The sequence below is a fragment of the Mustela nivalis genome (genome assembly GCF_964662115.1).
Source record: "Mustela nivalis genome assembly, chromosome: X".
NCBI classification, from domain to species: domain Eukaryota; kingdom Metazoa; phylum Chordata; class Mammalia; order Carnivora; family Mustelidae; genus Mustela; species Mustela nivalis.
In genome coordinates this window covers 72,667,253-72,681,253 of record NC_139040.1, presented here as the reverse complement: position 1 = coordinate 72,681,253, position 14,001 = coordinate 72,667,253, and the positions used below count along the sequence as shown (strand labels likewise).

General features: G+C 39.0%; 1 protein-coding gene across 1 annotated transcript in view; it reads right to left on the bottom strand.

The window, feature by feature from the left end:
- Nucleotides 1-265: 265 nt before the first annotated feature.
- The window catches only part of EDA2R (ectodysplasin A2 receptor), a gene marked incomplete at both ends in the record, with an annotated part of 37,583 nt that continues 23,847 nt past the window's right edge, over nt 266-14,001 (bottom strand). The window contains 4 exons of the mRNA XM_082715897.1: nt 266-648; nt 3,591-3,755; nt 5,815-5,900; nt 6,457-6,635. Of these exons, the coding sequence (XP_082572023.1) occupies nt 266-648; nt 3,591-3,755; nt 5,815-5,900; nt 6,457-6,635 (813 nt within the window). The remainder of the gene's footprint in view (nt 649-3,590; nt 3,756-5,814; nt 5,901-6,456; nt 6,636-14,001) is intronic.

The window sequence follows — 14,001 nt, the reverse complement described above, 5'->3', positions numbered from 1 at the left end:
AAGAGGGCTTGTGAAAAACCAGGATAGAAAGACCAGCACCATGTCAACCTGGCTACTTCCTTGACCATTGTAGGCCCAGAAATGTGATGTTTAGCTGACAGACTCCAAAGATTAGTGTAGACACTTTTGCCCCTCCAGTGTTTCTAGCTTGTTTTTCCTCTACCCCTAGCCCTACCAAACAACAATATTCCGGAGAAAAATTCCTTGGGGGTGGTCCCCAGTTTCTGGTCTTTCTGTCCCACTTTTCCAGCTCACCTCACTAGAGCTAAGGGCTAGAGACTTCAAATGGCATCTTGAACTTCAGTCTGTCTTCAGAGTTTTCAGCTCTGTTCCCCCACAAGGTCTCAGCTCCAGTATAGGAGGATGAACTAGAAAACTTTTGTAGATCAAGCTCTGTGCATTTGATCGGGGTGTGGACCCAGTGGGAGTGGCTCTCTGAGGCACAGGAGGCCATGGTAAAAGACTCCTGTGTGGGGAAGCCACAAGTTGAGCTGCAGTCATCATCCAGGATAGGGTTAAGTGGCTGGGTCTCACAGATGCTTTCACTCAGGGGAGACTCAGGACTGGTCTCCTGGCCAGGTGGCATGGTGAAGAGAGATTCCTCTTCTGCTGCCTCAACAGCCTCAAACTGCAGCAAACCTCCTGCAACTTGAAGCAGAAAGCCACTGCATCACACAAAGGTACGAGATCCTTTCAGTGGAGGACCTTGTCCGGAGTACAAGATGGGCAGGGCCTGGGAAGTAGTGCTCCCCTTCCCCTCCCTGGAGATCAAAGTACCTAGCACTAGGCTGAGGTAATACAATTTGGAAAAAACATTTACACTGGGGTATCAAATTGAGGCTACCTAGTGGTGGATCAGGAAAAAGAGTCAATTTCTCCAGAGAATGAGAAACCCTTTGTGGGAAGCAGGACTTTGACCCTCTTTTCCCATGACCTTCATGCTTTAGTGTTATGCCTATGTGTTATGTTGTGTCATATGTCAAGAGTCATACTTCAGATGTAACTAAGATTATGGATCTTAAAATAGTGATATTGTCTTGTATTACACAGGTGGCCCCAATGTCATTTTATGTGCTCTTAAAAGCAGGAGAATCAGAGAGAGCATCAGAGAGATGAGACATGAAAAGGACTTGACCCATCATTACTAGTTTTGAAAATGAATAAGGGTCATAAGCCAAAGAATGCAGGTGGTCTCTAGAAACTAGAAATGGCCCTCAATGGACAGACAGCATGGAAATGGGACCTCATTCATATAAATGCATGTAACTGAATTACTCCATTTTTCTGAATGAACAAGGAAATGGATTCTCTCCTCCAGTTTCCTGAAAGGAACACAGTCCTGTGAACAGATTTATTTTGGCCTTGTAAGACTCTAAGTAGAGATCCAGCTAAGTCCACAAAACTTCTGATCCATGGAAATGGTGAGATAATAAATAAGTGTTTTAAGCCATTAAATTTATGTTAATTTGTTATGGCAGCGACAGAAAAGGAGTACATGCTTCACGTATAAGTCTAATACAGCATTAGGTTATGAACTGAGAGCCCATGGGGTGTGTATTTGTTTGACTCTCTGCATTGTGGTTGTTGTATTTGTTTGTTTGTTTGTTTATCTATTTATTCATTCATTTAGTCATTCAGTATGTACACATGTATTTTATTACTGGAATTCATCATCAGAGCTTAAAACTAACATACAGAAATTTGGATTTATGTATTCCTCTGAAAATGCAGAAAATATTAAAACATTGAACATTCCTCCATGGTAAAACAAAGAGAAAGAAGAAAGGAAGAAAGGAAGAAAGAGACAAAGAAAGAAAGAAAGAAAGAACGAAGGAACCACTTGGAGTTGAGTAGCGGATTTGCCTTTAGGCAAAAAAATGAACTAACTCTTAAGTTTGCCATAGTCCCTACTCCTCTCTGTTATGTAATACATAGAATCTAATTCACACAATGATTTCTCCTATATGACTCCAGTATGCATATTAGTCAGTGACTCCTGATAAACACCCTCTCCAAATGAAAATAAATAAATAAATAAATAAATAAATAAATAAATAAAGTTTTATCCTCTTTCTCCTGTGGAGTCTCTGAGGGAAATACCTGCCCTCATATCCTCAGAGAAGGCTATTTAATTATTATCCTGAAGACAGGGGAGGAACAGAAAAGGGTTACACACTTCTCCTTTCCTGAGGCAAAAGGAGGGACAAAAGCAACTCTCAGATGTTGCCTCATCTTCATCTTTCTGGGGTGTGGAGCCCAAACTCTTCACTGACTATGTTTCAGGCCCATGCCCAGGGACTGGGCAACAGATCTCTTATTTGGGAAACTGTCTCCAAAGTCAGAAAGGTCCACCCTGAACCACAATGTTCCAAGATCCACCAAATAGTAGAGGAGAAAGAAACAGAGTTTGAGTGTTCCCTTTGCATCCTTGCAGTCCAAGAAATGCTAGATTCACCATTGCTTAAGCCAAACCTATATGCTAGGCCTTCTATAGATTATCTGGCATGTCCTAAAACCAAACTTACCCAAGGAGATCTATATAAAGAGATCTTCCCACATAGAGAGAAGTTAAAAAAGTGATACTGTTTTGGGCCCAGTATCTAGTGGGCTGAGGAGGAATCTAAGCACCAGTATAACTAAGAAAGTTTATTCTCCCCATTTCTTACTAAACAAACTATTCATTAGCCTGGATTCCTGTTTAGGTGTCTCTGCCTAGCTCTCAGTTCTCTCAATGACACAAAAGCTGCACAGAACCTTAATACTCTGGGCTCTTGTTCTAACCCTTTGCCTATTCCTGGCCAGCCCATCATCCCATCTCTTCCTATCTTTGCCTTCATTGACCTGGACTTTCTGTCCTACATTTTTGGATAATGGCTAGAGCTGTGCTTAAAGCAGATCACAATGGTACTCCTGACTTTATGAACTTCCATTGGCAATTTCCATGGCAATCTCCTATGGACTGGGCCAGACCTCTTTGGGTGTCAGTATTGTCTGGGAGTAAATGTCTGTGTGCACCAGCTCCTCTGGAAACTGGATTTTCAGTTACCACATTTGAGATATAACTATTCTGTTAACAGTTGCCCAAGACCTCACCCACTTTTATTACAGTCATGTCTCAAAACCAGCCATTCATCCTCTATTCCTGATAAGCTCCAGAATCTATACCTATAAGTAGGAATGAAGAATTGGAAAAGAACTTAGAAACCAACTAATCCAACACCAACTCTCATTTTAAAAATTAGGGATGAAAAGGCCCAAAGAAGCTAGACAATGTGCCCAAAGTTGCATAGTAATGCATAGGTTGATTTAGAACCTAGATATCCACAATACTCCCCCAAGGGTTTTCTCATGATGCTGTGTTCCTTTATGAATCCCTTTACCTTAATGAATCAAGTTCCATAAACTTGCAGGGTTGGTCTCAGTAGTTTCTGAAGTCCCATGCTTTCTATTGCCACCCACAGATAGTCCACCCCTGAGGTTTTCAGCACTGTAGAGAAGGCCCATTAACTCTCAACCCCAGAAAATTCCTTTCTTCTGCTAATCAGAGCCTTGCTCCTGATTCATGTGATATGTGAAGTAGCTACCCTTACCATGCTGGCAATGTCTGTTGAAGAACTGCTTGCAGTAGAAGAAGAAGAGCCCCAGGAAGGCCAGGGAAAACACCACAAGCAGACTGCTCATCAATGCAACAAGTGTGGCCTCCTGAGGGGGCACTGTGGGTATATCTGCCTTCACTAAGCTCAACTGGAAGGCACCTGTGAGATAAGAAAATGGGGGAAGTCAGTCACTATGGGCAGTTAATAGTCACCCTGACATTGGGCCTGAACTTCTGTAAGCTATTGTCCTCTTCCTAGGACCTCCCCCAGTTAGGGCTGCTAAGCTGGTTTTAATTATTCATAGAGAAGGCAAAAATATAAAGAATGAAATAGAAGAACTTGCACATACTGTTGGTAAAGTATAAGTTAATACAATTATTTAAACACAAACATATTTATGGTCTTTCCATGTCATATCTAGTTATATAACCTAGAAACTAGAAACAAATTAAAATGTTCATCAGTAGAGTACAGGATAAATAAATCATGTAATGACATAATATTATTATATAATTTAAAATAAAAGACCTGTATGGATCAATATAAATAATCCAGAAGGGAAAAAGAAAATTTGGGAAAGTGAGGATATAACTTGAAATAATTTATATAAAATATCAAATATGAAATTATGTAACAAAAATACAAGTATTAAAACATGGATGGAGGGTTTGGCAGAATCATAGTGCTCACCAATTATCCACATGCTTCCCTGTATTTCCTAGAGACTTTGTAGTTAGGCCATCAGAGTACTTCTGGCCAATAGACCATGAGGGAAAGTAATGTGTGTCCCTTGCAGATTGAAGTAATTAAGAACCACTATGTTTCTTCCATATCTTCCCTGTTCCATCAACTTAGGAGTCACAGGGTCTAGATGGTATAGTCACAAGATGGAGGAATGTCTTTATATAGTGAAAAATAAACTTTTGTGTTAAGTTAGGGGTTTGTTACTGTTGCATAGCCTACCAAAAGGATGCATACAATTTTATGACAGAGGTTGCCTCTGGGGGAATAGGGAGAGAATGAAATTCAGAGAGGATCTAAAAGGAAATTCTATAGGGATGCCTGGGTGGCTCAGTCAGTTAAGTATCTGCCTTCAGCTCAGGTCACGATCCCAAGGTCTTGGGATTGAGCCCTGCATCAGGCTCCCTTCTCAGAGGGGAGTCTGCTTCTCCCTCTCCCTCTGCCCCTCCTTAATGCTCTCTCTCTCTCTCTCTCAGATAAAAAAATAAAATCTTTAGAAAAAAAATTTCTATTAAATCTGTGGAATCTTTGTTCTTTTTAAGAAAACCTAAAATAAATACACAAAATGTTAAAAGTTATTAATTTTTGATATTGTGCAATTAACCTTTTTAAATATTTTATTTACTTATTTTTGGGAGAGAGAGAGAGAGAAAGCATGAGCAGAAGGTAGTTGCAGAGGGAGAAGCAGACTCCCTGCTGAGCAGGGAGCCTGACATGGGACTCTATCCCAGGACTCCGGGATCGTGACCTGTTTAACCAACTGAGCCACCCAGGCAACCTGCAACTAATGATTTATATATATATATATTATATATATATATATTTTATATATATTTTTTCGTTTTAAATATTTCTATATACAAATTTTAGAATTGTTTGTTCCAGCATTTTGAAAAATGCCAGTGGTATTTTGATCAGGATAGCATTGAAAGTATAGATTGCTCTGGGCAGCATCTACATATTTGAAATATTTCATAATATAAACATATCAATAATTGTAAGGAGTGAGTATATCTATCTATCTATCTATTTATCTATCTATATATATATGATAAATAGAGAAAAATGATAGATAGAAAAATGGATGGTGGTATGGGCGTAGTACTTCATTCAGGCTTCTCTATTCCTAAGCAATAGAGACTCTTTTAAACCTCATATTACATCATCATTATCATCTATAAGTGTACAAATAGTATAATTTATAAAGTGCTTTCTAAATTTATTAATTCATTAGACCTAGACAGCCATCCCATAAGGTATGAAGAATGGTGATTATCATGACTTACATTCTTTTCAGATGATGTAAAGAGGGTTATGCAGACACTGCATTATAAAATAAGAATTCAAATCTAACTGCTTCCCTTGCCAATCTGCTCTACAGGAAGGAGTACAAAGGGGTAGGGAAGTCTTTACTACCCTATGTTACTACCACCCTAATGGTTTGGAGGAAAACAGGAGAAGAGAACTGGATACACACACTGAACCTCAGAGGTGGGTGTCTGCTTTGTGCATGGAATGCACTCTTGGTCCTGCAGTCCTCCAATGCATGTCTTTCGGTAGAACTTATGGTCAGAGCAATAAGGAATGGCAAAGTAATAAAATAAACAATGCATGTAGGCTGGTCCTTACTGAGACCATAAGCAACTTCTAAAAGTCTTGCCCTCCTGGAAGCTGGTACCCACCTCCAACCCTTATGAATGCTCTGCCTCAATATCTGATTCTGAATCAGAGTCCCACATGTTCTACCTCCTCCCTCATTCACCAGAACCAATAGCTAAGAAGCAGAATTAATCTTATAAGAGAGGGTAACACTGCTTTGGAATCAACTGCTTTGTGATCTCTTTTAGGTCTACAGTGAGATTTACCTTGAATCTTGGGCCTTGGCGTAAGCATGCCAGCATGATGAAAAAATTGTTAAGTATTCATCTGTGGCTGACCATGTGCTAGGCACATTGTAAGGGTGTCATGGGAAGACACTGCTTCTCTCTCATGGGACTTTGAGCTCATCATAATATGGACAGTTAGAATATTTTAACTAGACTTTGAAAGGTAAGGATTAAAAAGACCTCCAAGGAATATAAAAGGTCCAGAAAAATTTTGGTCTCCAGAGCAGGCTCACCTAGGCAGACAGTCTCCACAGACAGCATTAGAGGTAGCTGTGCAGTTGGCCTTCTGGATGCGATTAATGACAGCACAGGTGATGCAAGTCTGACATCTATGGTGGCCCCAGCTGTTTTTGAATCTGCGGGAAGGGCAAGCTGTGCAGTATGCATCTCCACCGCCTCCATAGCCACAATCCTGCAGAGAGATGGGAATCACTAACACAGCTCTATAGAAACTTAGAGAGAGGATCAGCTATGGGACAAATGGACATTGGACATCGTATACAGTAGTGCTTTACAGACTGCAAGTTGAAATACGTTTATGAATCACAAAATCAGTTTACTAGTTTGAGATCAGCATTAAAATTGAAAAACAAAACAAAATAATGATAAAAATATCAGTGTACATATGCTAATTCTAAATATCAGTCAACATAGGCTAGGTTATAATATGGCATGTGGGAATTTACAGTGCCTGTATAGATAAAATCTGACTTGTATATGCCTCCCTGGATGAGACTAATTGAAAAGCAAAGGAGGAGTGCACAGAACACCGGCATCCTTTGAAGTTTCTTGGCTGAAAATGGCCAAATTCTTACTGAGGCTCAAGGTTCTAATCTAGGGAGTAAATGTTTAAGTTCTGAAGAAAAAAAAAAAAAAAGGCACCTGTTGTTGTCACATACTTCACAGACTCCTTGCCTTCTTGCGCTTATCACACACTGCCCCATATATTAATATCCTGTCCATTAAAGTTACACTTTCTTCCTCACTTTGCACTTGCACCTCATATATTGCTAAGATCCCAATAAAAGTGAGGACAAAGCTTGGCACAAGGTCTTTTGCCACTAGAGAGTCTTATCCTCAGGCCTCTTCTTTCTCCTACTAAGGTGTCTGGAGAAATCTTTTCATTCGCCATTCTCTGGGTTTGATGGACAAACCTGACATTGGCAAAAAGCAAATTCCAAATCTCAATGCCTTGAAAGAACCAAAGTTTATTTCTCAATCACCCTATTAGCCTACCAGAGGTGTAGTAGGAGCTATGCTTTACATTATTCTTATTGGGCTACACAAGGTAACAGAGGCTTATCTTTGTGTTGCCATGATTAGAACATCAGGGAAAAGAGAACATTGTGAATTGCCACTGGCTCTTATTTTCTTCCAGAAATGATCCATTTCACTTTGCTTGCATGTCTTTGACCACACATACCATCTGACCATTAGTAACTACACAAGTAAAAGAAAGTGCAATTCCACAATGTTCTAGAGGGTAAGGAGGTGGAAATATTTGACAAACAGCTATAATCACTACCAATACCTCAATATCATCTTACAAAACTTTTAGATAAAATATATGCAAGTATGTGTTAGAATGTGACAAAAAATGTATTCCTTACTCTTGGTAATGGTTAAAAAAATGTTGGAATGCCAATGATATAGAGGAGAGATGAGTGATCTAGCTGGTTCTTGCCTTGGGTCTAATATTGACTCAGTGTGACTCTAGCCAGTCCCTCTCTATTTCTAAAGATCAGAAGCCCCAACATTTGAAGAGGCTGAAGTAGATAGTCTATAAATACTCATCCAGCTCTGACATTCTAACTTAGGTGTAAGGCACCTGCCTGATATATCATAGCTCTTTCAAAAATACAACTCTAATTATTAAGGGATATTAACTATTTGCTAATTATGGCAGAAGTAGGGTGATTGCCAAACTAAGTCTCCATTCTTCCTCAGAATACCACTAGCCAACATGCTCTAACCCCACTGTAGTTAGGTGGATTCATGTACCTACCTAATTTCTAGCTAATGGAATATGGATAAAGTGAGGTTTGCCTCCCTTAGGCCTGCCTCCAAGAAAACTTCCTGATTTTTTTCTTTATACTTATTTTGTATTTAAAAATGCTTTAATTTTATTTATACTGTGATTTTCTGGAACACAGGAACGCCCAGAGAAATGCTGAATTCAATATATTAAAAATGGCAGGACATCAGGAAAATGGAGAAGGTGGCAGCTCCAAGCTTTCATTTCCTCATAGTAACACAGAAAAACAGGCAGAGGGACACTTGGGTGGCTCAGTCAGTTGAGAATTCAGCTCCTTATTTCAGTTCAGGTCATGATCTCAAGGTCCCAGAACTGAGCCCCACATCTGGCTCCATGCTCAGCAGAGTGTCTGCCTGAGGGTTCCTCTCCCTCTCCCTCTGCCCCTCCCCTGGCCCGTGTTCTCTCTCTCTCTCCCTCTTTCTCTCTCAAATAAATGAATAATTCTTTACAAAAAGTATGCAGAAATTGTCACAATCATATTTCAGGACTCTGGGAAACAAAGGCTTACAGCAATTAAGCAAATGCTGAACCAAGAAAAAGACGACTTGAAAATGAAAGGAAAATTTTATGCCATTTTTGTTTGCCTTTTTTTGTTACCCCTCTCCTGAGCAGCACCAGTCCTAAAGTGGAGGCAATCTTAAAGTGGCAACAGCCTGTGTTCTTAGTGGGAGGACTTCATCCCTAGTTCCAGAGTGAATTGAGCAAAACTTATTCAAAATTATTGTGTATGACTGTTCTAACCTGTCTGTTGGCTACCTGAAAGACTGGTACAAAGTGTTCACCTCTGTTTCATTCAATTTAGAATTCAAACTGGGAAAGGGGTAGGCATTTTTTAAAGAAAAAGTTTGCAAAGCAAACTAACGAACAACAGATACCTGGGGCAAGAAATTATAAGCAAATAAACACAATAGACATCCTAACCTTGGAAGGCTTAGAAAGATGAAAGAAATGTGGGACAAATTAATAAGTGAATGAAAACATTCACTTATTTGTGGATAAAACAAGTAGCATGGAGGACAAGGGGAGTTAGAGAGGAGAAGGGAGTTGGGGGAAATTGGAAGGGGAGGTCAACCATGAGAGACTATGGACTCTGAAAAACAATCTGAGGGGTTTGAAGTGGCAGGGGGTGGGAGATTGGGGGAACCAGGTGATGGGTATTAGAGAGGGCATGGATTGCATGGAGCACTGGGTGTGGTGTAAAAATAATGAATACCGTTATGCTGAAAATAAAAAAAAATAAATAAAGTTATTCTGTAAACTCCAAAAAAAAAAAAAAGAAAACATTTAGAAGCACCCATATATATGGGGGAATTTAGAAAGGCACATGCATTCCTAGGGCATGAGAAATGCTTATAAAAGGAGAAGACCCAAAGCTTCCACATCGGGCTGATCCACAGGCTAAGTGCAATTTTGGCTAAGGAATGCTTCAGCACAAACCCAATCTGCAAAGACTGGGAAAAGTGTGTTTTTTTTTTTTTTTTTTTTGTTGTTTATTTTGCTTAACTTCTAATGCTCAAGGAAATCACTATCATAATATTATTGGGACATCTGGGTGGCTAAGTCAGCTAAGTTTCTTCCTTCAGCTCAGGTCATGATCTTGGACTCCTGGGATCCAGCCCAACATAGGAATCCATGCTCAGCAGGGAGTCTGCTTCTCCCTCTCCCCCTGCCCCTCCTCCCTGTATGCACTCCTTCTTAAATAAATAAATAACAAATAAATAAATAAATAAATAAATAAATAAAATACAAATATTGACTAACCATGATCTAAATGAACACAGATTACATGACAACATATGGCAACGAATATAGTGTCTGAAAAAAGTTTGGAAAAACACCTAAATAAGTGACCCAATAAACTTTCAATAAATTCATTAAAAAAATAAACTAAATGTGAAGAAGGAAAAAAAACTGATTAACACCACATTATAATTAAAAAAATGGTTAGTTTTGAACAAAAAGGTGACAAAGCATATAAAGAAATAGGGATGTATGGCTCATTTAAAGAAACAAATAAAATTGATAGAAAGTGTTTCTGAGGAAGTCCAGACATTGGACTTATTAGACAAAGACTAGAAGACTAATATCTTAAATATATTAAAAAACCATGAAATAAGGAAATTAGAAATAAGTGTTTAAACAAAATGGTAACATAAAAATTATAAAAAAAGAAACCAAACAGAAATACTGGATCTGAAAATAAACCAATTGGAATAAAGATTCATTATAAGTGTTCAACAGCATCTCTCAGCAGGTAGAAAAATGAATAAGCAAACTTGAGGACAGTTGAAATTATGAAGTCTGAGGAACAGAAAAAAAAATGAGTGAAAAGAGTAAACAAAAACTAAGAGACACCAAAAAGGGGAGTAACAAACAATGGGGATTGCCAGAAGGAAAGGAGAGAAATAAACAAGCAGAAACCATATTTGAAGAAATAATGGCTAAAATTTTACAAAATGTGATGAAAGACATTAATAAAGACATTAATAAACACATCCATAATTCTCAATGAACTTTAATAGGAAAATTCAGAGACCCATAATAAGGCATATTAAAAATAAGATATACAGAGCCAAAGACAAAGAATAAACCTTGACATAACAATAGAGAAACAACTTGCCAAGTACAAGAGATCATATTTTTCCTAAAAAAAAAAATATGGAGCCTGGAAGGCAATAAAATGACATATTTAAGTATCGAAAGAAAAAGACTGCTAACATATTATTCTTTATCCAGGAAAAAAAATTCTTCAAAAATGAAGGATAAATTAAAACATATCTAGATAAGCAAAAGCTGAGGCAGTTTAATATTAACAGACCTGTACTGCAAGAAATGCTAAAGGTAATTCTTTAGGTTAGAATTAAAGGGTGCTGGGGGCTCCTGGGTGACTCAGTGGATTAAGCCTCTGTCTTCCACTTAGGATCTCAGGGTCCTGGGATCAAGCCCCGCATTGGGCTCTCTGCTCAGTGGGGAGCCTGCTTCCCTCTCTCTCTCTGCCTGCCTCTCTGCCTACTTGAGATCTCTCTTTCTCTCTGTCAAATAAATAAATAAAATCTTTAAGAAAAACAATGAAAGGATGTTGGATAGTCACGTAAAGCCATACAGAGTGATAAATATCTTTGGTAAACGTAAATACATGAACAAATATAAAAGGCATAATTACTGCATTTTAAGTTTTCCACTCCACCTTTTATTTCCCATACTATTTAAAAGAAAATTCAATAGTTATAAATATATGATATTGGCACATAGTTAAGACAAAAGTGAAGGGCACCTGGGTAGCTCAATGGGTTAAGCCTCTGCCTTTGGCTCAGGTCATGATCTCAGGGTCCTGGGATCAAGGCTGGCATTGGGCTCTCTGCTCAGTGGGGAGCCTGCTCCCCATCCCCTGCTTGCCTCTCTGCCCACTTGTGATCTACTTCTCTCTCTGCCAAATAAATAAATAAAATATAAAAAAGTGAAAATAATAACATAAAGAGAAATGAGACAAAGCTGTATAAATTAGAGGTTTTGTATGCTATTAAAGTTAGCTTGATCTCAATTCAAACTACATTGTTAAAATTTAGGATATTAAAGGGAATCTGCATGGTAACACAAAGAAAACAACTAAAATATATATAAAAGGAATGAAAAGGAAATTAATAAAACTCACTGCAAAGAAAATCAACTAGCAAAAATGGTAATAATGTAGGAAATGAGGGACAAAAATGGTATAAACCATACATAAGACAAATAACAAGATGTAAGAAGTACTCCCTTAACAATCTCTCTCTCTTTCTCTGTCTCTGTCTCTCTCTCTTTTAAGTATTTCTCTTAATGTCAATGTTCTAAAGGCTCCAAAGGTAGAGATTGGTAGACTGGATAAATAACAACAAAAATATACATGCATGACCCACCCATATGCTGCATACAAGATTCAAAGACACAAATGATTGAAAGTAAAAGGATGAAAAACATATTCCTTGCAAATAGTAACAAAAAGAGCCCTGGGGTGTCTGTATTGATGCCATATAAAATAGACCATGAACAACAACAACAACAGCAAGAAATCTATAAGAAACAAAGAAGAGGGGAGAGCAGTTAACATGGCAGAGAAGTAAGGGGACAGTGGGCTTTTCCTCATTCCTTGAAGACAGCTGTACTGAGGTCATATCACTTAGAACATCCATGAAATTAACCTGATGAATGGGAGAGGATACCCATGTTTGGAGAGAGATAACCTGGCAAGTGCCAAGTGCATGGAAGTAAATTTGAGGAGAGAAAAACTGTGGTGCTGTAGAAAGGAGGGAATAATTTCCATGTAGAGAGAAAAAAGAGAGAAAGAGAGAGGGTTGAAAGAATGTAGCATCAGGTTCACACAAGAAGAAAACCTCTTTGGACCAAGGACTGGAGAGTGAGGGGTAGTGAGTGTTGCAGGATTTTTGCAAATAGTGTATGGAACTCAAACTCTGAGGTTTTGGAAAAACATGACTTTCGCCAGAGTGCAACTATGACATGCACTCCTGGGGAGAAGGGAGCTAGCCTAGGAGCATATAATGTGGTGTAGGAATATCCTGGGTCACACTGGGAGAGAATGTTCCCCTTCTTGGAGTACATTTGAAAGAGGGTATTTTGCCTCTCTAAGGACAAAAGATACTTCAGGTGCCAGCAAAGGGCCTTTCATCAATAGGGGAAGACACATTCAGAGGGTGGCTAACCTGGTTGCTGCATTTCATTCTGCTACAGCATAGATTCCATGCACTGCACAGGCAAGGGACTGTTTTTCTGGGATAAAGGACACCAGATACAGCAGGGTGAGGCTCCATGCTAAAGGATGGGGATAGGCCCAAGCAGTGCCAGGTTCTCTAAGATTTGAAATTTTGAATTCATCAAACAGCAAAGATAAAATAAAGAACTGTGATGTTGGGTGGGCTGAGGGTCCCTGCTACTTTGTAAGGTCTTCCTGACAGGGACAAAAGAGTGGGGTGGAGCCATTTTTCCTCTCAAAAACAATAGATTCAGGGGTACCTGGGTGGCTCAGTGGGTTAAAGCCTCTGCCTTCAGCTCAGGTCATGATCCCAGGGTCCTGGGATCAAGCCCTGCATCTGGCTCTCTGCTCTACAGGGTGCCTGCTTCCTCTTCTCTCTCTCTCTGCCTACCTGCGATCTCTCTCTGTCAAATAAATAAATAAAATCTTAAAAAACAAAAACAAACAAACAAACAAAAAACAGAGTCAGACTTCAGAGTGCAACACAGTGGCCCCAAGAGGAGGTGAGACCTGCTTATACCAAAACCTGCCCCCCTGTGCCTAGCGACTGCATATGAACTGGGACATGTTTGATTCTGAGCCAGTGCATGGAGCCTTTCCTCTAGAAGACCAGCATAGGCAGCACCCCACATGCACAAGGTCTACTGATCATAGGGTGCTTCAAAGTGTCAGCAGCAGTTCTGGTGATCATAGGACCAGGGTTTACTTCTTAGGTTTTTTCTATTCTTTAGAATCAGGCTAATAGTTTTTTTTTTTTTTTTTTTTTTTTTTTTGCTGTTGTTTTGTTTTGCTTTTTGTTTTTTGGTTTTTGTTTGTTTCGTTTTCCTTCCTTTTCTCTTTGGGGGGGGGCATGGGATCAGAATTGCTTTTCTCTTCTTTCTTTCTTTCCTTCCTTAAGAATCAGGCTTATAGGTTTCTGATTGTTTTTATTTGTTCTTATTTCTGTTATTATTTTTTTCTTTTTTAAATCAGATCCCCCCCTTTTTCCTAGTTAAA